We start from the raw sequence: 26975 nt of genomic DNA, 5'->3' as shown, positions 1-26975 counted from the left end.
GTTTCTCTAGATCTTCTGATATAAATGCGGCATAGTGGAAATTATATTTAGAACATGAACTTGATCATTCAAGAAACTGGCCAAATTGAATTATCAGTCTCTAACTTGGATACTGATTCTTCTGTGGAACAACGCTAAAAGGAATTCCTTTGCTGGTTTCTCACTTGGGATATCTGGGTGTGGTTTATTTTCTTCTCTGACTGGAACAAAGATATTCAGGAAAATCTTTTACAACTAAAATTCTTTGTCTTACAAACAAGCTTGAGAAGAAAAAAAAGCAGTAGATCAAGTCTGGCTTAATCGTTTGCTTATACTAGTGCATATATAATCTGCATTTTTCCCAGGTTAACAAAAATAAAGCCCCAGGAAAGATATATGCAGTAGTATGTTTAAGCTACTGGCTCACACGCATTTTAATGGTTGAAAGTATATAAAAAAGTTGAAGGCGGAAGAAAAACAGTAAGCAGTTATGAGACGTTAACATAACAAAGTTTTTTATTCTTTATTAATTTAAAGGAAGCTAGGACCTGATAACAATATGCTGCATATGGTTCAGAACCAAACAAAGGCTGCTTAGTTATTTATTTTGCATTTTCTCCTGTTAGGAAGTGAGAAAAAAACAGTTCTATTGACACTCAGGTTTATTTTCAATTAAAATCCCCATAAACTAGAAAACATCTCATAAAAACAGTGGAAATAGAAAAAATGTTATTCAGAAAAAAAAAAAAACCTTTCTTAAGTGTGCTAGTTTTCTATAGTGCCTTGGGCTGTAGGATAAGTCTTATAAAACTACTCAAAAAATAATTCAATCTCTGTGTTCATGTTGATAATATATAATAGTGTCTTGTCCTTTGATGTAAGTAAGAGGAAAATCTGATACTCACCAAGTTTTGAATTGACGCCGCCCCCCCCCCCCCCCCCCCCGCCCCGGCACCGCCCTGAATCTGCCATTTGCAAATGTCCCACACGAATAAAAAGATGCAGCTTAGAAATGAGGGCCTTGCTGCCATTGTATTTTTTCTAATTAAAATGCAGAGTATTAAACACAGTTGAGTACATCCATGCATACATGACATACTGTTATCACATACCGGAAGCTCCGATCAACAGGACTGAGCAAAGGCTCATTTCATAACATCATTAAGATTCATTATACACTGCAGTTCAAAAAGGTTTTGTCAAAGCAAATAGTAATGGCCTGCCAGCAATGCCCAAACAGAAATTTATATTAAATTGTCCTTTTCCTCCTTTTTTCCTATGGGAATCTAGTTGCATTCCTTGCACTGGGTTCAGAGTTTAACTTAAAAGGCTTCCAGTTTCTTCAGATTGCAAAATATTACCAAAATAGAATATTAAAAAAAAAGTTAAGTGAAAAATATTTGAGTAACTAGGTGGGAGAATAGTAATCAAGTATAATGACTGTATCAGAATAAAAGAAGGTAAAGTTCCAGAGTGGGAAGGTAGATAGAAAGCATGAGTCACAAGGCAGAGTATTTAATTTGGAACAAGTCAAATAAAAGCATTTGTTACTTTTTATGTTATAACCTTAGAAAAGAAAGCTCTCTCATTAAAACATTTTTTTTCTTTTATACCCTGCTGAGTGAAGATGCCTGGGGAAACAAACTTTACATGCTGGCTTTCTGACTGTAGTCGTAAGTATGATGTTATCTGGAGATTCGATGGTGAGAATTTGCTTCTTTAGACTCGATACTTTTCTTTGCCGTGTTCATTGATCACACATATGTGCTGAAACAATAAAGGATTTTAATGAATTGATTTCTTTAACAAAATATAAGGTGCAGAAAATGTAATGCAGTAATAACAGAATGTCATCTTGTAATTGGTTAGAGTTCATTCAAATATATATGTGTGCATTTATGTGTGTACTCATACATAAAATCTAAAGATACCCATTCAAAGCTTCATTGTTTTAGTTTTGAGCCCTATTCCAAATCTGGCTCTGTAGATCAGAAATGCTGAAGGAGGGCATGGTTAGCCATGGTAGAGATAGAAGTTTCCACCTGGTAAAATTACAACCTCTAGGGAGAATGGAGAAATAGCCATGGTAAACACAACATTGACTCTTATCTGATCCTTTTTGGGTAGCAAGAAACATGTTGGGAATATTTTGATTGCAAGGCACAGAAGTGGAGTCAGGCAAAAAGGGAGGGTTATTGATAGGATAATGAGGTAGCTCATAGAATCCAAGGAAGAGCACCAGTGAAGCAACTGGAAGGCCAGAATGGGGTAGTCCATGGTGCTTGTGGATACGCTCTCTGGGGTCCTGCCATTCAGTGGTTTAAGACCAAAATCCTTTGATTTCTGTGACTTTGGGTTTAAGTTTCTAAATATTAGGAGAGAGACACTCACATGCATGATTGGTCTATTTTGGGTAGGCTATCTATCTCTAGATCATTCAACATTGTTTGAAGTCACACAGCTGGGGGTATAAACTGGGGGTCCATCTATATATGTTGAAACCATTTTGGAACGCCTAGGTGGCTCAGCAGTTGAACGTCTGCCTTCGGCTCAGGGCATGATCCCTGGGTCTTGGGATCGAGTCCTGCATCAGGCTCCTTGTAGGGAGCCTGCTTCTCCCTCTGCCTTTGTCTCTGTCTCTCTGTGTGTGTGTGTCTCTCATGAATAAATAAAATAAAATCCTTTTCTTTTCTTTTTTTTTTTTTAAAGAAACCATTTCTTATTCATAAGGCGGATAGTTAGAATTGTATACAGCTGTAATTGGGATTATGAATGCAGAGTGTCCGGAATATTTCTGATGCAGAACATACCTAATCAGTGGCAGCCATCATTACTACTATTTCAATAATTTGTTAAATTCATATAACTGTTATTTGTGAAAAGAAGGCTAGGGATTTGCATGCATGACTTACATTCAGATCTCTGAAGTATTCATTGTAATCTAAGGCATAACCCACGACAAATAAGTTCGGAATCTCAAATCCAACATCTGAGTAGGGAGAGAGAGAGAGAAAAAAAAGGAATAACATATAGATAACATAAGGAGAAAGCCATCATATGTTATAGTTGGCACTTACACTGTGAGGACCTTTCATTTAGGCAGAAGTGAGAAAAATGATAAGTAATGCATAGGATGAGCCCAATAGGACCTGGACCAGAGTGACGAGGCAGGAAGACAAGATAGACAAGCAAACATACAAGGAAGAATGGCTGTACTCCTACCACACGGAGCTAAGAGAGGGCTCAGATAGCCCAGGGGATAACAAGAAATATCTATGAGTTAGTCATATAGTCCCGCTGTTCCAAAGCAAGCAGTATCCAATGATATAATGCCAAAGGAAACACTTTGGAGCATAAAGTTCAGTTCAGACAGAAGGTATTCCAGTCCTCTGGTAGGTGACTAGGTGCACAGGCTTTTGCCGCCAGGAAGTGGTTCTCCCACTGTGCTCAGAGTCCTCAGCTGGATAAAGGGCAGAGAAGCAAAACCTGGGAGACAAGATGAAAGGAAGTGGGATTGTTTAGTGTGAGGAAGAGAACACTAAGGGTTATTCCAACACTAGTCTTTGAATCAAGGAGGCAGATGATATTAATTAGCTCTCTATCTCTATTCAGGGAAGAATGGAAATAAATGGATTTAAATGCAGTATGAGGTACTTAGGTTAAATAAAGGAAAATTTATTGTAAGGAAGATAATTTTTATGGAAAAGATAGTAGGAACAGAGAATAGCTCTCCTTCAGAGGTCTTGAAACAGAATAAATGTGCCTATGGTCCAGTGGTTTTTCAAACTCTAGTTATTTTGAATCTGTTTATTACAACATTGCAGATGAGAAATATTCTTGCTTACTTTCATGAAACTGTACTTTGGCATAGCCAGTGGACTTAGAGCATGGAGAAAGTTATCCCTCTGGTGAACTACTCACCACCATTTTGATCCCTATGACCAAAGATGCTTTCACATGGAGAAGGCAACTGATTCCTGCTTGCAGAAAGTGCTGGAGGTGAGACACTTACTTTCTAGAGGGGTTGCATTACATATTACTGATAAAGACCCTCCTTTGTCCCTCCAAACTGTAGGTTGCTTTGAGAAATATAATCAAAGAAGAGAAGCAAGAGCAGAAGAAAAGATGTCAGCGCATATAAAAGATGCCATTGAACATATGGGAAAGAGTCAATTATGAGAAAGGAATCAAAAGTATCAAGCCTCAGAAATCCATGGAAATGAAACAGAGATTCTGACCCAGCTAAAAGGATATCAGTAAATCCCAGAGAACCCAGGCTGTTACCACAATAATGACTCTACAGTAAATGGAGCAATCAATCCCTACAGTAGGCATGGCACCTCAGACTGAGAAAAGCCAATTCAGAAGGCCAAACCTTCAGAGCTGTCATGGAGTAGAAGAAGGATGCTGGACAGGGGAATGGTTAGGAATCAGAGTGACCTACGTCTAGTTGGTAAATGGATGCAGTTCCTACACTTCTATTTGCAACTGCGGTGTTACTTATAGATGTCATGCAAGAGCAAGGGCAGTGATCAGAACCAGACTGCCTGGGTCCAGTACTGATGCTACGCTTACAGCAATGTGACCTTCAAAAGCCATTGAATCTTGCTGTGTTCAATTTCCTCACCTGCAAAATGGGTATATCAGTAGCATCTACCTTGGATGAATGTGGTGAAGAGTAAATGTGTTAATCTCTGTGTAGCTCTTTAAAGAGTGTAGGGCCCATCATAACCTCTTACCAGTGTTACCTATTATTTTATTCATGTCGTTGCTGTAAGTGACACAAATCATCTGTAAGTAGTTGGCTATGTCTGAAGTGACTCTTTCAACTTCAGTTAAAATCTTATCTATATGGGATCTTACGTGATTTCCTTAGAAGATTTCTATTTCCTCACTTTGCCTGACTTTACTGCACCCAGATTATATTCCCCATGCCAGTAACTGGACAGAAACGTGCTGTTGGGTCTCTGTGCCCAGAAATGATGTTGTCTAGATTTAATACACCCAGCATAGATGAAACTTGTTTTAGAATAAAGAGTCACTGGCGAAATGTCATTGGCACATTACTCGGCCATAGTGTACTCCTCTTGCTCTGATGTTTTTTCAGCTTGCTGATGGGAACTGTAGCCAAATTATCCCAGAGGATTTAGAGCAAATGTAAGTTATAAAAAATCAAGCTGAAGTCTGCCTATATGAGTGAAAAAAAGTTGCCTCTAGTGTTAGAATAATAAATTATCAAGCTGCTTGTTTATTCTTCCTGGCTTTGGAACTATTTGTATTATCAGTAAAGTGCCCTGGATGAGCAAAGTCCTCCAGAACATATGTCCGAAGTCAAGTGTGAAGATGGTATCTGGAGATATTTGTTCTGCCAATTCTCTGTGTTACTGAACTTTTCTTTGAAGGTGATGGGAGAGGTGTCTCGGATTTCCCCTTCTGTGTGCTAAAATTCAGGCTTACTGAAGGTCAGCATTATGCATTGTCTGGTGACGGTTTCTGGAGGCAGTATGCGAATCCTTCTAACCCTTTATGATGCCCTCCCATGCCCGTCTGACACGGACAGTGGACAAGGCAGGGATCCTGTATGTCAGCCAGTCTGGCGGGGTCAAGTCTCCCTCTACCTCCCTGATACCCATTAGCTCAGTTTTTTAGCTTTACGGTACCATGGAAAACCCAAAAATGAAAATATCCAATGCACACGACAGAGTATCTGGGAAAAACGCAAACTGGAAATTTAAAAACCCTTATTGTAGAGGACTCTATCCTCCCAGCAAGGCTGGGGAGACCTTGAGAGATTTGTGGGACTATCAAACCTTAACAGCTTGTGCTTCATATGGAATACTGGCAAATAGGAAATCAGAGAGTCTTCAACATGAATCAACACCACCAGCCAACCAACCAACCAACCAACCAACCAACCAACAACCAACAAAAGCCAAAACCACTTACAGTCGGGTCTAAAGCCATCACTTCTAGGTGTTCTCTTCACTAACAAACTACCATTAAGAAAAAAAAGAAAGAACAAAGAAAAAAGCACTTAGTGATCCAGATAAAACTTCTGTGCATTGCAAATAGAACTAAACATCATTAAGATATGTATTTTCCCCCTGGAGCAAGTGGGGCACCATCACGGTCCCCTAATTCACCCTCCTGCTACTGTGGCACCACATCAGTGATTCTAGATAAAAGGAAGGGAGAGAGACTCTGGCACCAGGCTCAGCCAGCTGCTCCTGGAAGCCGCTAATGGAGGCACAGTAGCGAGAGACTCAGACACCTAGCAAAGCATGTCCTCTTCCCCTTCCTCTCTCTCAGGCCAGCAGTCAAATGGGCTATTTGTTCAGTGTGGTCAAGCCATAACACCCCAGGGCAAAGGGGTCACTGGTTTGGAATAGACTGCTCTCTTTGGAGACAACATCCTCTGTTAGCATCCTTCTCGGGCTTATGGGGAGATGCAGAAGCAACAATGATGTGAATGTCCTACTCACCTGGCTACCTTAATCATGTTGGGCTTGTATTTCTTTATGCTACTGAGTAGCACTTTCATGGTTTTCCCAGTTCCAACAACATCCTTTGCAAAGAGGACAGACAGATTCAGTTGAGCGCATTTGGGCAGCATGATAGATTTTTCATCCAGACAGATGATTGTACTCCTTATTAATAATGCATCATAATTAGAATTGCCATCAGATGGAGTCAAAGTAGGAAGCAGAGTTGGTTACATTTTTTAGACAGGTGCTTCTCTCTGAAGCCGGGTTTAGTGATGAATATTTCCTCTTGCAATCCTTGAACTGTGTTGAAAGCTACGTTCGGCCTTTGGAGCGCGTATGGGGCTGCTCACTGAGTACATTTGGCCTTGTGCATGCACATTCAAGGACTAAATTTGGCCTTGAGGTTATGCAACACAATACGGAACACATGAATTTTCATGGACATGGGATGTACAGCTGAATACCCTGAATGGATAAACACCTCCCCCTTGCCCTCCCCACTCAATAGGGGATTCTACGGCTGGGAAGTGAGATGTGTCTGGACGGCAGCTGGTGACAGCCTGTGAATTCTGAGGGTGCGAGGCTGCGGCGAGCCTCGGCTCATCTCTGCTGATGAGCTGCTGCACAATTAGAGGAGAATGGGCCACAGAAGTGTATTGTCCTTGGGACAGAAATCAGCTGTCAGGAGCTGATTATCAAAACAACAGGTCTGAATTTAGCCAGGGTTGGGCAATTCGTTTGGCTAGAGGGCCTACTTCGTGGGCTATGTCTGAGCCAGGAGGACTGCAGATACATATGGCACACACAGGCAATTGTGTAACAAAAGCTTGAAAACAGCTCCCTTGAATTTTTGCCAGCTGATAAGACAGGCGTGCTCTTGAAGGAAAAGTGGCCATGTGCTGTATTAAGTCCACGGCTGCCATAGGGCCCATTCTCTTTCATTTTTTTATTAGCAGAAAACGTAAATTAAATTATAGCTTTTTCTTGGATTGTCATTTTAAAATGGATTGTGTTTATGATTTGGTTGCTGAAGGTAGGATTGTTGGAAGTCATCAGAGGTCGCTAGCAAGAACATCGAATTAAGGGTGAAAAGAGTTCAAATCTTGGCTTTACTATTATATACATGTGGTTCTATTGGGCTAGTTTCCTCTTCTGTAAAAATGCCTGATTCGCAAATAGATGTAAGAACCAATTTAGAAATGTGTGAAATTAGACATAAAAGTAGATAAAGTACCATGAAAATATTATTACAAAGCTTTTATTCTAAATTGTTTCAAGCCACTGATTCTAGTTAGCTCTTAGTACATCTGGAGAGCCATGCACACAGTGTGAATTCAATAAATCCCTGTCTACTTTGATAATAAGTTCTATTTTCAAAACTCACCATTGGATTCTTTCAACTTTCAAATATGGATAAAGAAAAGTCAGCTTACCTCAACAATGAGGACATTCTGAAATTAAAAAAAAAAACACAGTTATTTAGAATATGATGCAAATCTGGCTCACGAGAGACACACATTTTTGCTTACAGTTAGAAATTTCACAATTTGCTTAGCTGGTCCTCCCCCATCCATCTAACTCAAATGCTTGGAAGTAATGTAGGCATTCCAGATTCATGTTAACAGTCTCTCTGCAATTACTGGGTGCTGCAATATTGATGTCTATATACAGGTTGGCAGCAGGGTTACCTCAGATCCTATACCTCTCTGAAGAGCTATTCACAAGTTCATCCCATGTCCCTAATTCTGGCAGACACCCCTATCCAGCATTCTTTGGTATACAAAGTTTACTAGGAAAACAACCATATAAACTATGTTGTGAATGGAGACAGTGCTCTGCAGAAGGATCACTCATTCAACTGTGACTGTCTTGCATAGCCACCAGTCACAGGGATTCTGTATTTACTCTCCAATTTTCAACCTTGAGGAAGGAAGGGTTGGCCTGGAGACAGCACTGTGAAGTGCCTGGTTGATATTTTTAGAAACATGGTTGGATTCCTTGCTATGTGCTCACAAGGCATACTTCTCTTTCTACCTAAAAACACCGATTATGTTTCATATCAATTCCTGTTTTTTAATTTATTTTAAAAATTTTATTTATTTATTCATGAGATGCACAGAGAGAGAGAGAGAGAGAGAGAGAGAGGCAGAGGGAGAAGCAGGCTCCACGCAGGAAGCCCAATATGGGACTTGATCCCGGGACTCCGGGATCATGCCCTGAGCCGAAGGCAGACGCTCAACTGCTGAGCCACCCAGGCATCCCTCAATTCCTGTTTGATATCTGTCTTCCTACTAGAATATAAACTCCATGAGGGTGGGGATCATGTTTGTCTTGTTTACTATTGTATTCTCAGTCCCTAGTATATATATATACCTGCATATAGATGCTCAGCAATTATTTACTGAGTGGAGGACTAATAACTGATGACACTGATTAATGAATTAAAACCAACCAATTAAATGGATTAGTAGTTACATGTCAGTACTGTCTCACCAAATTAAAATATGACTTTGTTAACATGATATTGCAATGAACTAAAGGGTGTGGCTATTCCCTCAATGTAATGTCTCTCTTTAGATAACTCTTCATTATCCCTCTGATTCAGATAAGACTTTGAAAATTCTATCAAACCTTACACCTTAGAAAGCTCACTTATGTCTAATGCAAAAGAAATGTAAGTAATGGAAGTGTTAGCTACCCAACCAAAACCATATTTACTTTATGAGTCAAATACTTCTTAGGTGGAAATATCTTTCTGGAAGTGTTTTTCTCTCGGGTATAGTCATTAAATAGTCATTTAGTCATAAAATACATTTTATTCTTTTTAAAGATTTTATTTATTTGAGAGAGAAAGAATATATGAGTGGGGGAGGGGCAAAAGGGAAGGGAGAGGGACAAGCAGACTCCCCACTGAGCATGGAGCCCGATGTGCAGCTCCATCCCAGGACTCTGGGATTATGACCTGAGCCACGGCAAATGCTTAACCAACTGAGCCACCCAGGTGCCTGTAGTGAATATAGTTTAAAAACCTTAGTTTTATCATTAAAATGTAAGGTTATCTTGTCCATTTTTAAAGTAGGTCATGCCCACAATATCCCCTACTCTAAGAGTCACAGTGACAGAGGAGTCCCCTTGGTATTCTGAACACATTTGCTGTGTTCTTAACCATTAATCCACAATAGTTAGTTAGGATGTGCATTTTTAGTCTGATTGAGGCTTAACCAACCATGCCTAGTAACCAACCTGAAAACTTGGAGAATACTTGGTTAATTTAATTCCCTGGTTCACAATCTCTTTTTGTTTCAATCTTATAATGTAAAACTCTTTAAAACTTTGTTAGTCTGCATTCTTGCCTAATTAAATAAAGCACACTGAACATAATTAAATTTGCTTTTTAAAAGCTTAGAACCTTGCAAAACAAGAGTCATCTTTGAAAAGATAGCTTTAACTATAAGATATGGTGGTGGCTGGGTAGTGGGACTTGAATGTGTACTAATTATAATGGAGAGATATATTATCAAAATAACTTAAACACATTTTAAAACTAAGGAATCCATATACAGATTCAAAGTCAAATAGAAAAGTCTAAAGATTTTGTAAATGTTGATGTAGACCCAATTGTAAAGTATTTGACCATGCTTATGTACTTTAAAGTTATCGTGACATTCTATATTATGCATAACCAAAATATTATCACATCTAACAAAAATGACAATAATCTATTTTATATTTTTCATTTTTTCTAGTTTTATTGAAGTATAATTGACATACACTTTAAAAGTTTAAGGCGTACAGCATAATGATTTGATTTATCTTTTTTATTTTTTATTTTTTTTTTAATTTTTATTTATTTATGATAGTCACACAGAGAGAGAGAGGCAGAGACATAGGCAGAGGGAGAAGCAGGCTCCATGCACCGGGAGCCCGACGTGGGATTCGATCCCGGGTCTCCAGATTCGTGCCCTGGGCCAAAGGCAGGCGCTAAACCGCTGCGCCACCCAGGGATCCCTGATTTGATTTATATATGTTGTAAAATGATTACCTCAATAAATTTAGTTAGCATCCATCATCTCATATAGATACAATAAAGAGAGAAAGTAAAAAAAGAAAACAATGTTTTCCTTGTAATGAGAACTCTTAGGATTTACTCTCTTAACAACCTTCGTATATACCACACAACTATAGTGTTAGCTATAGTCATCATATTGTACATTTCATCTCTAGTACTTATTTATCTTATAACCGAAAGTTTGCACCTTCTGACAAACTTACTCTGATTTCCCTGCTCCCCACCCGCTGCCTCAGGTAAACACAAATTTGATCTTTTTTTCTATGAGTTGTGTTTTTGTGTTGTTTTGTTTTAGATTCTACATGCAAGTACAATCATAAGTATTTTTCTTTCTCTGACTTATGTCACTTAGTATAATGCTCTCAAGGTCCATTCATGTTGTTGCAAATGGCAAGATTTCCTAGTTTCTTATGATTGACTAATATTCCATTGTGTGTGTGTGTGTGTGTGTGTGTATCACAACTTCTTTATCTGGCAACAATTTCTTAATATCATATAAAACCTAGCACATATTTAGATTTCCCTAGTTATCTTTAAAATGGCCTTTGTAGCTGGTTTGTCTAGTTGAAGCCCATGCACTGGGTCTTTAATTCTCTTTTAATTTAAAATCATCTCTTTTACTATTCTTCTATTTCTCAATTTAATAATTCTAGAGATCATCTATTTACTATGTTATATAACGATGAGAACTTAATTCTTTTATACTATCTTGCTTCTTTTTCCATCTCCCAGGGTAGATATTTGTTATGACTGTATCTTCTTGTACTGCTCACATTTTTTTCCCAGTACAAAGTCAAGTAGTATACTATAATTATGTTCCCCTTTAAAGCTTGTTTCTTTACTTGGAATTCCTAATTGCTTTCCTGTCATCATTCAGTGTTTTCAACTGCAATAGCACTTCCTTGTCTGCCTTTCTTTCTTTCTGGCAAGCTCTTCTTTCTTGGAAGGATTAGTATGAGGAAAATATTGGCTAATTATGGTTTAACTATATTTCTCAAAGAATTTTGGAGGATTAAGGAAGCTAAGTGGGTTGATAACATCTGTAACAACACAAAGAACTTTCTGAGTTGTGTACAGTATTTAAAAAGTAAAATTATTTAGTGGGTTCATAAATGATGGATACTGATATATGAATACCAATGAATACTGATATAAAAAACCCATCTGTTACTGAAAGAGAGCTATGCAGAAATCTAGAGTTTCTCAGTGAGTTAAATAGAACAGTCAATACATATATATTTCTTTTCTTTTATCGAACATCACACTATTTTCATCACACACATTTTCAAATTCTTTCCTAAGTAATACATGGGTTTACTGTCTGGATTGCGAGCTGCCTATCTGCTGTTCACCTCCAAAAAAGCAATACCCTAGTACCTTTGGAAATTACTATACAAAACAAGTAGCCCAAGAGTATGGAGAAAGTGACTACCCTTAGAGGCATTTCAGTAGTGTCTGAGAGAACTAATCTCTTCACATTTCAATATACCAGGGTTAGCTCCATAAGCTAAGGGACAAAGACAAATTCATCTTTATATGATCAGCATATATCATGGAGACCAGTATGTAATAGGTGCTCAAGAAATGCAACAAATTGACAATTTGGACCTTATTTCTTTCTCTAGTTCCTTATACTTTTAACATATCCCCTCTGGTTTTTTTTCCTTCAATGATGTACAATTCCTCCTTAACTGAGCTATAATTAATATTTACTGCTTTTAATTTTGCATCATGAAATCTCCCAAAATTCCCCTCACTTTCCCCTCTTTTTCTGAGCAAGTAACCTTGGAAATTTTTTCAGGACATGCCGTGCCTCCTAAACGCTTCCAATCTGATAATTCCGATCACTGAATCTGAGATGTCTGCCAGTTACTGTCTTAGTCTTCTCATCACACCTAGCTCATTTCCTCCTGGAAAGTAAGTAAAATTTGCAACCTGAGGGCCGCAGGCAAAAATTCTATGGGGGCCTCTGGAGTGTGTCCTTTCGTTGCTATGGTGCAGTCCTGATGGAAGCTAATCACCTTGAGTTTCTTGAAGGAAAAGAAAGGAAAGATGAAAAAGAAGAAAAGAAAGAAGGAAGGAATTATGTAAATCTAAATGATTTTCTTAACTAGGTTATTCCCACTTTCAGTCTTTTAAAATGCAAAATGATTAGCACAGTCTAATCGGCAGCAGCATAGTTTCGCATCTATGGTCACGCCAAGCAGAGGGATGGCAGTAATGATGATGGGCTCATTGTGGGTGCTGAGCATGGGTAAGAGTGTGAATATGAACCCCATGGAGAAAGGAATGTAGTTCAGCATTTCACTTTATGTGATAAGTCACAAAATTGCCAGAATCATCAGTCGGTGGGCATTTCCATTATTGTTCTCAGCCTAGTCAGATGCAATAAAAAGGAATGATTTAAATAGTTAAGGCAGCCAAGGAGGAAATTTGGCAGGTTCTGACGCTTCATTCTGGCATTTGATTAGAAACTTATTTGGTGGGGGAAGGTGGCACGTCTCCTGAAATCTTGCATTTAACCTGCACATCTGTGTTTTCCCGTTGCCAGATTTGGGTCTGTTTCCATGCATTTGGTTTTATTCCACCCCTTTCAGAGATTTCCCTTGAACATGAACAAAATCTTCTTGCTTTAATGGATACACACATTTTATGAAGTGCCAGGATTAAATCAACTTTGAAAAAAAATCAACTAGAGAGCACGTTATGCAGACAGCTTGAACACACCAAGGAAAATGCTTTTAAACATTGTGAGCCGACGAGGCCATTTAACTTAATCATTGAGGGTTCCCTTTATTCAACAGCCATGACCTATTTAGAACCATGACTCAGCCAGCTTCCCTTATGAGCTTCCTTTTCTTTGCTTTAAAAAAAAAGTAGAAAAAAGGCAAGGAAAAAGAAAAAAGAAAGAAGGAAGGAAGGAAAGAAAGAAAGAGAAAGAAAGAAGAAAAGAAGGAAAAAAAAAAAAAAAAGAAGACAAGAAAGAGACAGGTCCATGGTGGCTATTGTCTCTTTTCTGAACATTTTAATCCACACATCTTTACAGAGTTTAAGAAGTTATGTAGTACAGTTATGGGATTTATAATGTATAGACAATTATATAGGTGAGCGATGTCCCTATGTTTTTAAAGGTTCTTTTATGAACAAATCTGAATTAAAAAAAAATCTTTTCACAGTGTTCTTTTATGAACAAATCTGAGTTAAAAAATAATCTTTTCAGGGATCCCTGGGTGGCGCAGCGGTTTGGCGCCTGCCTTTGGCCCAGGGCGCGATTCTGGAGACCCGGGATCGAATCCCACGTCGGGCTTCCGATGCATGGAGCCCGCTTCTCTCTCTGCCTGTGTCTCTGCCTCTCTCTCTCTCTGTGACTATCATGAATAAATAAATAAAATCTTAAAAAAAAAAAAAATCTTTTCATAGTGTGTGGGTGGCTCCATCAGCTCAGGTTCTGATCTCAAGGTAGTGAGATCGAGCCCTGCATCAGGCTCCATGCTCAGCTGGGAGTCGGCTTGAGATTCTCTCCCTCTGCACCACATCCCCCACTCCCCGCCCACACATTCTTTCTCTCTCTCAAATAAATAAATACATCTTTAAAAAATTTTTAAAATCTTTTTTAACCCTCTCCTTCATTTCATCACTGAGCTCTGCTGCTGCTACTTTGGACAGCTCTGTGCCTTCTGCAGTGCTCCTATTTGGCTCTTGTGGTTCTAGTGCTCACACTTGCTCCACCCATATGACCTCCAGACTAGTTTCTCTGCCTGGAATCTCTTTCCAGTCCTCAGTGATTCTACCCTCCTATCAAGTTCATGTTCCCAAAGCATAGCTTCTCGATGTCACTTTTGCCCAAAAACTTTTGCAACTTCTCTTTCCTTTTCTGAGCAAAGTTAAACTCTTTACTGAGACATTCCATATATTCTACAAACCAAACTTAACTTACATTTTTGTGGTTTTAAAGTATTGCTTCTCTATTTCAGGCTGATTTACTTCAGTCACATTGGTCTGCTCTTGTCCTCTGGCTCTCCTATTTCTCTCTTTTGTCCCTCATTTCATGATGCTCTTCTTCCCTTTTCTGTGTTACTCTCCAGCTTTCTGGTCCCAAGTAATACCTCTGGCTCCTCTTATGAAGACAGTCACAGTCCCAAGGAATCGTTCCTACTTTGGATTTCTTTTATGGGCAAGGAAAGAGTCTCATGTGGAAATACCTGTGAAGCTCTTCCCTAGGGGCTGAGCATTAAAAAAAAAGAGGAATGTACAGGTTCAAGGCAGACTAATAATATAATGATAAATAAAGCTTCAGTATAAATTTGTCGATTGAGAAAACGTATAATCACTTTGTAAGGGAAAAGTTAGATGATGATTTACAACAATGCTCCATTCTATGCAGGTATTTACTGCAGTTTGACTTTCTTCTACAACATTAAAAAGAGTACCCACTAATTGTTTGGTACTATTTCAAGTTTTTTCCACCCAGCTGGTGTATATTCTGCTTGATGGAAAGATTCTGAAGGGCCTCTGAAACTTATTTTTAAAGTTCTCTCAAACTCAACACCTAGCCTTTCTCTGAAAAGCTGAAGAGTGGGTGAACAGATCAGGCCATATAAATGCCTTCATCTGTTTTAAGGAAAAGGAAATTCCAAATGTTAAGTGAAATTGTTTTCATTCCTCCACCTTCAGGTGTGCAGCGTTCACCAATCCAGTCCCCACTTTGAATCTTTTATGACACCAAAACCCTTATGCTTCTTGAAGACAATGTGTCCTCACTTGACACCTTTGTCACTGAACTTAAACCCAACTCACTGGCTGATGTGCTCTTTGGTCTGGCTAGATGGGCTTCTATTTACTTTCCCTCTACCATGCCCTCCTTTTCTTACCCTTCATTGAACACTTCCGTTTTTGTTTTTTTTTTGTTTTGTTTTGTTTTCTTTTTTTAAGAGAAAGAAGAGCCTGCATTGAATGAGTGACTTGTCAGCTAGACATCTTGCATGATGCAGGAGATAGGATGGTGAATAAGATAGGCAAGTCTCTATCCACCTTATACTACATTCTGGTGGGGGAAATAGACAAATAAAAATGTTAGTTAGCCTCCAAGTAAACACTCCAAACTGTGGAAAGAGCTTGACTTAAAACCGGGTACTGATATAGAGATGACTGGGGAAGGTGAGTAGCATGCAAGGGGGGGGAATAGTGCTCATTTTAGACCGAGAGTCAGGGAAGGACTCCCTTACACTGGAGGCTGAGACATAAAAGGTAGGCAGAAAATGGATTCCAGGTTGGAGGCCACAGCTCCTCCAAGGTCTTGGTAGGAAGGAGCTTAACCAGTGTGATTATGGCACTATGAGGAGAGGTGAGTGGTGTATGATGATGCTGGGAAGGAAGTAGGGCCAGACCACACAGGTCTAAAAGGCTGTGAGAAAGAGGTTGGATTATAATCTTAGAACACTGGGAGTAGAGTTCCCAGATAAAATATGGAACACCCAATTACATTTCAGATGAATAACAAATAACTTTTGAGCTTAAGTATGTTCCAAATATTGCTTGTGACATGCTTATACTAAAAATGTATTCATTATTTATTTGAAATTCAAATTCAACTTGGCATCCTATTCTCTCTCTCTTTTTTTTTGCTAACTCTGACAGCCCTAGTTGAGAGGGCGCTGAAAGGTTTTCAGTAGGCAAGTGAGGCGATCCAATTGGTATTTTAAGAAGATCCCTTTGGCTTTTGTTTCTTGGAGGATAGTTTGGAGGGTAGCAAGAGTTAAATGAAGGCAGAAGTTCAAGGAGACTAGTTAGGCTACCATAACATCCCAGAGGAGAGATAGTAGTGGTCTGGCCCTAGAAGACCAGTGCTTCTTAAGTTTGCATATGCGTAGGAATCATCTAGGGATCTTGTTAAAAGGAAGACTTAATTCAGAAGATCTGGGGTGGGATCTGAGATATTGCATTTCTAATTAGTTTGTAGGTGGGGCTGACCTTGCTGTTTCCTAGACCAAAGGTCAGCAAACTATGGCCCATCGGAAAATCTGGCCTGCTGCCTATTTTTCAAAATAAAATTTTATTGAAACATGATCCATTTCCCTTTGTTTACATTTTATCTATGGATGCTTCCTGGTTTCATGCTATGATAGTGGAGTTAAGCAGTTGCAACAGAGACTGTGTAGTCCACAAAATCTAAAAACATTTACCACCCAGCCCTTCCCTAAAAAGTTCATTAACCCATGCCCTAGACCACATCTTGCTACTGCAAAAGTCTAGGCTTGGGTGATTACTGCGAAGATGGTGAGAAGTGGGCAGATTTAAGACACATTTGAGAGCACTGAATAATGAAACACTCCCCTCTGATGTGAGCCCAGGTACCCTGAACTACATAAAAATGCATCTTTAAACCTAAGCTGTTGCGACAATTGAGAACCTGGCTAATCAATGTTGATTCATCTTAGAAATACTTACCCATTCTAAGCTCAAGGGGTTACTCAGCACACATTTAGATATATATAGAAATCCATCTACGCACCCATAAATGCAAGTAAATCCGTGGTATCCATAAAGATACCACGGAACAGCAACTGGTAACCTGGAAGAATCATTTGTCATTCGAGCAAAAAACTGAAGTTGATTCCTGCTTGTGCTTACTGCCAGCTGATTTTCCATCTCTCCCATCTCACCTCCCATGATCTCTACTTTCTCATGAAGGGAGAGTGTCTTTGTAGTAATTCTAGGAGGGGATACTGAGGCACAGCACTATGACCTCTCCTATCACTCGGCCCCTAGTAAGAAATACCTTTTCCCCATCCTCTTCTCTACGTCTAAGGAAAGGGAATATCCAGTACTTACATAAGAGGGAGATCACTTTAAAATGAGATAGAACACATGATGAGACGAGCATTGGGTGTTATACTATTGCTAGCAAATTTAATTTAAATAAAATAAAAAAATAAAATGAAATCGAAGATGATTTCAGAAAGTAGGAGAGATACCCAATTTGGGGTGCAACCTTCTTCTTGGCATTCATTTGGGATTCTTAGATTGCCACTTTAACAGTTCTGCTGGTAATAGCCCACAGCAAGAGGTTTGTATCACACACTGTATGGTTTTTCTCTTGTGTCATACACCTGTAAGGCCCCAAATGACTTTAAAGGCCATTTCAGGGTTGTTAAATGTTGTGAATTTTTGGAAATTGTTTAGAGTATTTTAGCTTTCTAGGATGTTATTTTTATTTTTTATTTTTTTGCGGTGCTCAAACTCACAACCATGATATCAAGACCTGAGTGGAGATCAAAAGTCTGAGGCTCCACAGACAGGGCAATTCAGGTGCCCCAAGGTTGTTTTTTCATGCACTGACATCTTCAAATGGTGGTCCAGAGATGCATTAACATAAGCAAGATAATTCCAGTTTTTGTGGAACATAATTTCTGTCTAGATAGCAATGGCACACTTGGATGGCTACTATGCTATCTTCAGGGTAGAGGGAAGGAAGCCGGTTTGTATAGTTAGGGCCCTTGTGACTCTGTAGTTTTCCTAATGTTATTACACAGATTTTTAATACATGTGCCTGCTATTCCTTCTCTCCATCCGGACACTGCATAACAATAACAGCCACAAATATGAGAGATTAAACTTGCGGAAGAAACATTTGACTCAGACAGCTGAAGTTGTTCAAGGATAATGAATACAAAACAAGATAAGTCTGGAGAGCTGTTGCTTGCATTCACAGCAAAATTTGAATCTCAAGTCCCATTTCCACAATGGCCATGTGCTTCATGAAACAACTCTTCCTTCCACGGGATACATTTATGTCACAATCCAAACAGATTTTCACGTAATTATTAAGCATTGGCAGGCTTGGAACTCCATGTTGAAAGTGGAGTTGTGTGCCCCATGAGCTAGTGTATTATGTTCTTTTGCATGAGAGTGAAAAAGGCATAAGGTTGAAAACTGTGCTCTCAAGAAATCCTTTTTTTTATTCCCTCCTTAAATTTTAGATATTTCGACAACCCTGTTTAAATGTCTTACTGCAGTGCCTAGGTGCTGAGGCATAGATGAGAGCCAATTAAAAAAAAAGCAGACACATAAAGGAAAAAGCTTCCTTTTCAAGAAGAACCTGCAAGAGGAGAAAAGGAAGAGAGCAGGAGTGCCAAGGGATTTTGTAATGAACTGTTGTCTGAAATGAGATTGGAAGGAAGGTTGGAGACGAAAGATCTGGTCGGGCTCAGGTCTTGGAAGCATTATAAAAGGAGTGTTTTATAAGGAAGAAATCATTAAAAGGATTCACACATCCATTTGCATGAATTAGCAAACCCGGGAGAGTGTCTGAAATGCATTGCAAGAGCTGACCTGAAATGAAGGTCATTGATTTCCCCATGACATCAGTGCAGACCGAGCAGAGTTACATTTACAAACCTTTCCAGCCAGTGTTGAAAGATCATGGCCTCCAATTATCTGCATCTCGCCCATGGACTGGTCGTTCTAAAAAAAAGAAAAGATAATATTTCACTGTACCAGAAAACCTTTACAGCACATTTTCCCCCGTCTACCCAGCTTGCGGCTGGATTGCGCCTGACAAATACGGCACAAATAGCTGGTACAGATTCCTGGTTGCCCCTGGTTACCGAGAGCCACTCGCCTGCTACTGTGTTGGAGACAAAGCATTCTAATGGCTTGAGGGGAGGGGAGAGACTGCGGTGGGGGGATGTTAAAGGAGTGGAGAGAAAACGAACAAACCTAATTTAGGAACACAAAAGTGATGGGAGGTGCCTGAACCTACCCCAAGGCAGAGGGAATTGGGGAAGGCGGTCCTACTCTGGGACCTCCCTGGGTGGAGGGGGCTCCCCTGGGGGCCCCCAGAAGTGGACCACGCATTTGTGTGCTAGGCCAACAAGCCCCAGTACTCCGCCAGCAATCAGATGGTGATTCCCCAAGAGATTAGAGGCCTCCTCTACTCCTGCCAACACAGGTCCAGACTGTCCTCTGAGGTTGAGGGTGATTCTAACAGTTCACAGATCAAGCACTATGGCACTTAGGCCTTCAGGCAGGATTGAAGGCTTCAAGAAACTCTTGCAGTCCCAGGAATATGTCTAAGAGACTTTTTATACCCCTTTCATTAGAGATCATGAGTATTCACTTTTTTTTTTGCATATGCACTTTTGTGATGTTTTTATATCATACATCATCCTGTCCTAATTAAATCACACACAAACACACACACACACCCCAAAATGGATTGTCACATAGCACACATCACAACAAAATAACATGGAGACAGAACAGGAGACAGAAAGCAGGCAACTTTTTTTCTGGCCTCACTGCAGAGATAGGGCAAAGGGCCGGACACACAAACCCTACAGACAGTGGCTCGGAGACCAAGCAAGAATGCGGTCATGTTACAGTCCCTTCTAGCAATAACCCTAGGGAGAAGATGATGGTGCAGGCACCCTGTGAAGGATGTGCTGAACCAGAAAACACCTTAGGTCACTGCTGTGGCTTTCTTAGTTTAGGATTTTCCTCTCTTATTCCAGCAACAAGGCTCTGACTCCTTCCTGGAGGTGGGGTGGAGCTGTGTGGGGCGGGCGGATGTCGTTCATTCCCTAAGGATCAGGTGGGGCCAGGCCTTGCTAGGTAACCAGCTCCGCCTGAAGCCGAATCCAGCCTTGGACTTTCTAGCTACTGAAGCCAGGGTCTCCCCTTAGGAATGTTCCTGGGTTGGTTTGAATTGGATTCTGTCACTTGCAACGGAGTCTCTATCGAGGCATAGTTACTCGTCATAGAATTGGTCATCTGGGAAGGGAAAAAGCAGCCAAATAACCAATAGAACCGTTGTTCCAATGAAGCAGCTGTTTGTCTTTTTACCTTACTGCTTGAGAGAGGAGAAAAATGACCTTAAAATGTTTTCACTTCCTCTTTCTTGGTAAAGCATTCACTCTTTACGGCAACAGAGTGGAAGGGATGCCCAACAATTAGATAAGTCCAAAAAAATTCTTAATGGGAACTGATCTCAAAAGGAGATAGTCAAAGAACATCCAGAATTCACGGATCTCTTGCTGTTTTTGAGTGAACATTTATTTATTTATTTTAAAGATTTTATTTATTTGAGAGAGAAAGCATGAGAGAGAGAGAGAGAATCACAAGCAAGGAGAGGGGTAGAAGGAGAAGCAGACTCTCTGCTGAGCAGGGACACCCCCCTCCCCCCATGCAGGGCTTGATCTCAGGACCCTGGGATCATGACCTGAGCCGGAGGCAGACACTTAACCAACTGAGCCACCCAGGTGTCCCTTGAATAGGCATTTATAATCATACATTCACCAAGAGTCATGCTTTAGGTTAGGAACTTGTCAAAGGAGAAGATTTTCTTGTCACTTTTAGAGGTGCTGAGATATAGGAGTTAACATAGGGGGACTGTCTGCATATTAGACTGAAATGTGTTGTTAATAGCAGCAGGAAAAATAAAATTTCAATACCTCCAGAGGACGGAGGTATGCAGAATTGGATGCAACTACTAGACCACAAAGTTTAATGTAACAAACGAGATTTACCCTCTGCCAAATCAGAGTAAACTTCATAATAATTCTACTATGATCATCTTCATTCTATTGATTGAAAACAAGAACCACACTATATCAGAAACCTAAATAATATGTTATAAGTCACACATTCAGCATGTTGCCACGCAAGTCTTATATCAGAAAGTCTTACTTAGAGTCCAGGTTTATAACATGTTTTTATTATTAGATCTGTCCTTAACTCATCTGGAACTTATGTCTTCCAAGTGTGTATATAGTCAATTGTCCCAATACTACTTATTGAATTGTTTGGGGTATTTTCCCCCCTCTGGTTGGAAATGTCATTTTTATCCTATCTTTCTTTCTCACATGTGAGGGCCAATTTCTATATTCTTCTGTTTCATTAGCCTAAAATGCCCATTTTCACATTCATACATACTGTTAAATTATTATCACTTTTTAGTATTTGGTAGAGAGAGTCCTGTTTTTGTGTTCTTTTTAAGAAATGCTCTTGGCTATTTCTGTATATCTATTTGCCAATTTACTGGGCTGTTATGAAGCTCAAATGAATTAATATATACTAATTATTTAGAACAGAGCCTGGCACACTGTAAATATTTCCCTCCCCCCCTTTCTTCTTCCTGCTTCTCTGCTTGCTTCCTCCTTTTTCTCCTTCCCTCCTTCCTTCCTAGGAAATGGTCACTCCTCAGACCTCTCTGGTACTCTGGAGTCTGGAGCTCCCTCTGGTTTGATCACGCCAGCAAAGAAACCTTTCATGTCTTGCTGGAAGGGAGAGCAGAACTTCCAGGACCATCTTCTCCATTCATCCATTATCCATCACTTTGCTGCTTTTAGTCCATTCCTCCTTCTCTCCACCTTCTAAGAACCTAGAGACTAACTTGTGAGCCTTTCAGGAATTCTGAGGCATGAATCCTGTATTTCTCATTGACAATTCCCTCCATAGGCATTTAGGTGTTCACTTTGCCTATTCGGCTGAGTCAGTGCCCTTCCTTAATCCGTTTTGCCTCCTAAAAAGCACTGACATCTCTTATCTGCTGAGGTCTTCTTCCCTCCTCTTTGTCCTTGCACATGTATATACCTCATTTATTTCTTTACTGGTATTTTGGTGGGATTTCAGGAGGGAATAGAGCTAATTTTATGCATTCAATCCATTGTGTGTAGCCATGATATTTTTCTGATGGTTCAAGAGCATCCTTTAATTCCTAGGATTGATGTATATTTTTTAAAGATTTTATTTATTTTTCATGAGAGACACAGAGAGAGGGGCTGAGACACAGGCAGAAGCAGAAGCAGCAGGGAGCCTGATGTGGAACTTGATCCCAGGACTCCGGGATCATGACCTAAACCAAAGGAAGACGCTCAATCACTGAGCCACCCAGGCATCTGGATTGATGTATTTTTTAAAACATCATTGGTTTTGATTTGATAATATTTTATTTGGGATTATTTGTCTTATCTTCATATTCATCTCATCTTCATTCATCTTATCTTCCCAAGTCTTATCTTAATAAGACTGCTTCATCTTACTTATTTCATTAGTAAGATTGGCTTATAATTTTAAAGCAAAGTTATACTAGCCTCATACAATTCATTGAGTGGTTATCTTTTTTCTATGCTCTAGAAGACTTTGCATAGGAATGGACTGATCTCTTTTGCTAAGGTTCAGTAGAGCTCAGTATAGGTATTATAGAGCTCAGTATAGGTATTACTTAATCCACAACTTACAAAAGAGGAATCTGAGCAATGAGCATTTACAGACCTTGCTCAAAGAAGAGCTGCTAATAAGTCAAGGGATCCAGTTCAATCCTGGAATTGCCTGGTTCCGTAGTATTCTGGTGTAACCTACCCCAGCCCAGCACCTGCAATATTCCTAGAAGAAAGAAGCCCATAGTATGTCTTTGAGAGGAACCTGGAGAAGGAGTGGATCCTGCTTATACTAATGAAGTGAAATATGTGAGCTTAAATGGCCAAGAGAAGCCAACATCTTGGTAGGAATGCTGGCAGCAGTTATGTAGATTTAAAGCACCAAGGGAATCTCTGACATTTGGTTCAGGCTTCCTTGAAGGAAATATTTTGGAAATTACCAGTTTAGGTGACCTGGTCTCCAGGTACAAAAAGGGCATGCCCAAGTAGCCCTGCAAGTGTGGCGATTCCTCCCATGGAGATTTTGGACTGCTTAGATAATGTTTAGGAAAAAAAAAAAAACATTACTGAGCAAGAATAAATATCCTGAATTCCTGTCCTTTTGAGGAACAGGAAGGGGAAAAGTAAGGAAAATAAATAAACAAAAAACCACTCTCTAAGCCATTCATTTTCTTTCTTTTTTTTTTTTAAGATTTATTTATTTATTTATTTATTTATTTATTTATTTATTTATTCATGAAAGACACACACACACACACACAGAGAATGAGAGAGAGAGAGAGAGGCAGAGACACAGGAGGGAGAAGCAGGCTCCACGCAGGGAGCCCGATGGAAGACCCCATCCCAGGTCTCCAGGATCACGCCCTGGGCCGAAGTCAGACGCCAAACCCAGGGATTCCCCTAAGCCATTCATTTTCAAAGTCAGAGACACCTGCTTCAGAATCTGTACACAGGAGAGCTTTTTCAATATTCTCAGTTACCACAGATCCCTCAACTTTGCTTTCCCCCCATGAGTCTTATTTTTCCTCTCAGCTATTCTGTGCTCAGTAAGGTCATTGATCCTATATTAAATGGATAGAGATACAAAACAAAAACCAGAGATACTTCATTATAAGGAGTTTTAATGACCAAACTGCCTGAGTTTCTAATTAAAAGGGTGCAAACGACTATTCTTTTTTTTTTTTTTTAAACTCTAACATTTGATGCCAAGTCACAGAACGAGGACAGGTGAATCGGTTCCAGCATTCCCAGTTTTCTTTTCAACCAGTGGTTGATGTAGGACAGGACTCTTCACTGGATCCCTTAGTCCTTTAAGCTGCCTGATGTCAGAGTGGAGGGCACAGAGCAGTCAAAGCCTGTGTAGCTTCTGTGCCCCTTGCTTCAAACAGAGCAATTCCACTTACATCGGCTGGATTCAAAGTTAGTTGGTGCAGGCAAAAAAAAAAAAAAACGTTCTAAAATCATTGTGTTAGTGTTTTCTCCTTTGAAATTGGCTTACTTTTTGGTTTCCTGTTCACTTAAATACCCATCTGCTTCTGAGATCGTTTAGGAACTCATTCTTACAAACTATGGGGGAGAATGCTGTGGAAAGAAGAATGTGGGGGTTAACTGACTAGGCAGCTGGGGTCCCCAGCTACCCTCAAGGACCAGACTGTCTGGGTTCTACTCACAGCTCCACTCTCCATTAGTTGTAGGACCTTGAGGAAGTTACTTAACCTTTCAGTGCCTCAGTTTCCCTATTTGAAAAAAAGAGCATATTAATAGTTTCCATCTCTTAAGATTATTGGAAGACTAAATGAATTCATGTTCATGAAGCACTTAAAAAGGTGCATTTAAAATTAGCAAGTACGTAAACTAGGCCCTGTATTCTCCTAAGGAACTTGCATATCTACCTGGTGCCCAAACACTGACTTTGTGATGTATTCTTTGTTCGGTCCACTCAGCATATTACTACTCTGCGGGTGCCATGCACTCTGTGGTTAGGGTTTACCAAGGCTAACCACTACCCATGAGGCATGTGGGTGAGGAGGACTCATGTCCTTGCACTGCCACTTTGTATCTCGACGGCAGCTTTGGTTAAAAACGACCTCATATGTGTTTTCTTTTGGGGTTTCTCAGTGACCTCCCAGTTCCCACACTGTGGTGTCTGAAACTTTACAGTGGATCATTTGGTGGGCATAATTTCTGGCATTCCACTCTTCTGTTTTCATCCTTCTCAACAGGCAGAAACCAGAGATTGTGCTCTGACCTACTTTTGTACTTAGCTCTCATTGGATCCTTGTGGGAGCCACCTACAAGTCAATAGAGCAAGGAGTTTACCTTGAAACTGCCTTACAAGATGGCAGCAGAAGGTCTGTGGTAGAACGTGAGATTGGATGGCTGGGTTTCTGCTCTCTTTCCAGGCCCAGCTGCATTTTTACTTTGGAGATCATAAGATACCCTAGTTTCTTTCACCATTTAGCTTAACCATAAATTCACCATTTTAGCTTAATGTAATCTAAAATTGATTTATATACTACTTATAAACAAAAGAACCTCAACTAAGATACCATGCTAACTTACAGGAAAAAGTATTTGCAAATTTTGATAAATATTACTAGTGACAAATTACTTGTGGCACATCTCATCCCTATTGATGAACACCACTGTCCCGCATTGAGACCTCAGGAGTTCCCGGCATACAATCTACTGTGTTACCCTCTGTGTCTTAGCCTATACTTGTTCACACCACACTTCTCCAACTTTCTTCACATGGGTAATTCACACTCTTTCATCAAGACTCAGTTCAGGCCTCATCTCTTTTAGGAAGCTTTCCTAGAGTCCCCTGGACTTTATATGTGTCCCAAGAACACTCTATGCAGATCTGCATGTTAATAGAGCATAATCAACTGGAATTTTTTATGAATGTAACAATTGCCAATAGAATGGAAACTCCTTCAGCATAACAGCCTTATTATCATCCTAATTGTATCCTCTGTTGCTGGCACATTGTGGTATCCAGTGTTTCTGAAGCCATACTGAAGCATCTGAGTACATACATTGGCTATATTTTTAATACTTCTCCTACTTAGCAACAAGTGTTCTTGGCAGCACTTGGTTTCTAGTCCTTTAAGCTCTTTCTCCAGCTGTCCAGAAGCCTAAAGGAGCTTATTACTCAATGGGAGTCAGAGAAAAATGAAAATTATAAACAAACTCGTGAGAAATAACAGTAAAGCTCAATTGAGAAGGACTTAAATAAAGTTGACTTGAGTAACTTGGAAGATGGGAATATGGGAAAAATGTAAACCTTCCTCTGTTATGTCTGATTTCCATCCAAATTATATTTCTTTATTCTCATGCTTTTATTATGTCAGTTCCCAAACAGTCTCCTCAATATTTTTAAAAACCTAAATGCACATATCCATGTGAATTCTGAACACTAAAATTGTGAGAATATGATTTATTAAGATACTTAATAATAGGAATTCATTTCATGATTAGTAAAAGATACATTTTAAAAGCCAAACTCATATTTTAACCAGAAAAAAAATCAAATAGGTTAGTATGTACAATTTCATTCATTTGGAAGTCCACATGTATTTTGCATCTCCTGAATTTGGTGTGTCTAACTTTCCAAACATGATGTGACTTTATTCGAAGACAAAATGTCTTTCTGTTTAATGACAATGATTTATTACTCCATTGTGATTGGTATTCTACTCCACCCAGTCTCCAAGAGGGGTAGTGGTTAGCTAAGAGTAATCTCTACCCAACAGAGAAAGGCTCTTTTCTTTATGAGAAATAAAGGAGAGTTGAGTTAGAAGAAGGGGCCACAATGATGTGAAGAATCTATAGGCTAGAAGGAATAATGAAGGGTCATCAAAAAGAAAGAAAGAAAAAAGAAGAGAAGGAGGGAAGAAGGAGAAAATAGACCTTTATTTTAATTTAGTTATAAAGGACCCCTGGAAGGAGGAAACACAGTTTGAAAACAGATCCAGTGGGTTTGCTTTACATGAACTCTGTTTGAAATCTTGAAGCAGGATATCCTTCTGTTTTGAATCTTAGTATGGACTGCTGTTTTGGTTTAAGTTATGCTTTTAAATTATGGATCAGAAGGACAAACAAGTGAAGCCTCTCAAAACATGTGAGTGACCCCAAAAGACTTCAGTAAAATCTGTGTTTTAAAACGTGGATGGCCATATTGCAGTGGTGACTCTTTCTTGAAAGACCATTTTCTCCATACAATTTTTTCCCCCTAAATAACCCAGGGAAGATTTATAATTATAACTTAAAAAAAACAATTGA

The 26975-nt window shown here is 39.5% G+C and overlaps 1 protein-coding gene across 3 annotated transcripts in view; it reads right to left on the bottom strand.

The window, feature by feature from the left end:
• Positions 1 to 467: 467 nt before the first annotated feature.
• PRTFDC1 (phosphoribosyl transferase domain containing 1) overlaps positions 468 to 26975 on the bottom strand; it is a 92963-nt gene continuing 66455 nt past the window's right edge. For 2 of the 3 annotated variants that reach the window (XM_072825322.1, XM_072825323.1), the window contains exons 4-9: positions 18931 to 18996; positions 7898 to 7915; positions 6462 to 6544; positions 5926 to 5972; positions 2892 to 2968; positions 468 to 1746 (exon numbers count right to left, since the gene is read on the bottom strand). In XM_072825322.1, coding sequence (XP_072681423.1) covers positions 1699 to 1746; positions 2892 to 2968; positions 5926 to 5972; positions 6462 to 6544; positions 7898 to 7915; positions 18931 to 18996 — 339 coding nt within the window. In that variant the 3' untranslated portion in view covers positions 468 to 1698. The remainder of the gene's footprint in view (positions 1747 to 2891; positions 2969 to 5925; positions 5973 to 6461; positions 6545 to 7897; positions 7916 to 18930; positions 18997 to 26975) is intronic. The other variant, XM_072825324.1, reaches the window with a different exon arrangement.

This window comes from Canis lupus, chromosome 5 (genome assembly GCF_048164855.1).
Source record: "Canis lupus baileyi chromosome 5, mCanLup2.hap1, whole genome shotgun sequence".
Lineage (NCBI taxonomy): Eukaryota > Metazoa > Chordata > Mammalia > Carnivora > Canidae > Canis > Canis lupus.
The sequence above is the reverse complement of the archived record's forward strand: the minus strand, read 5'-3'. Positions and strand labels throughout refer to the sequence as shown.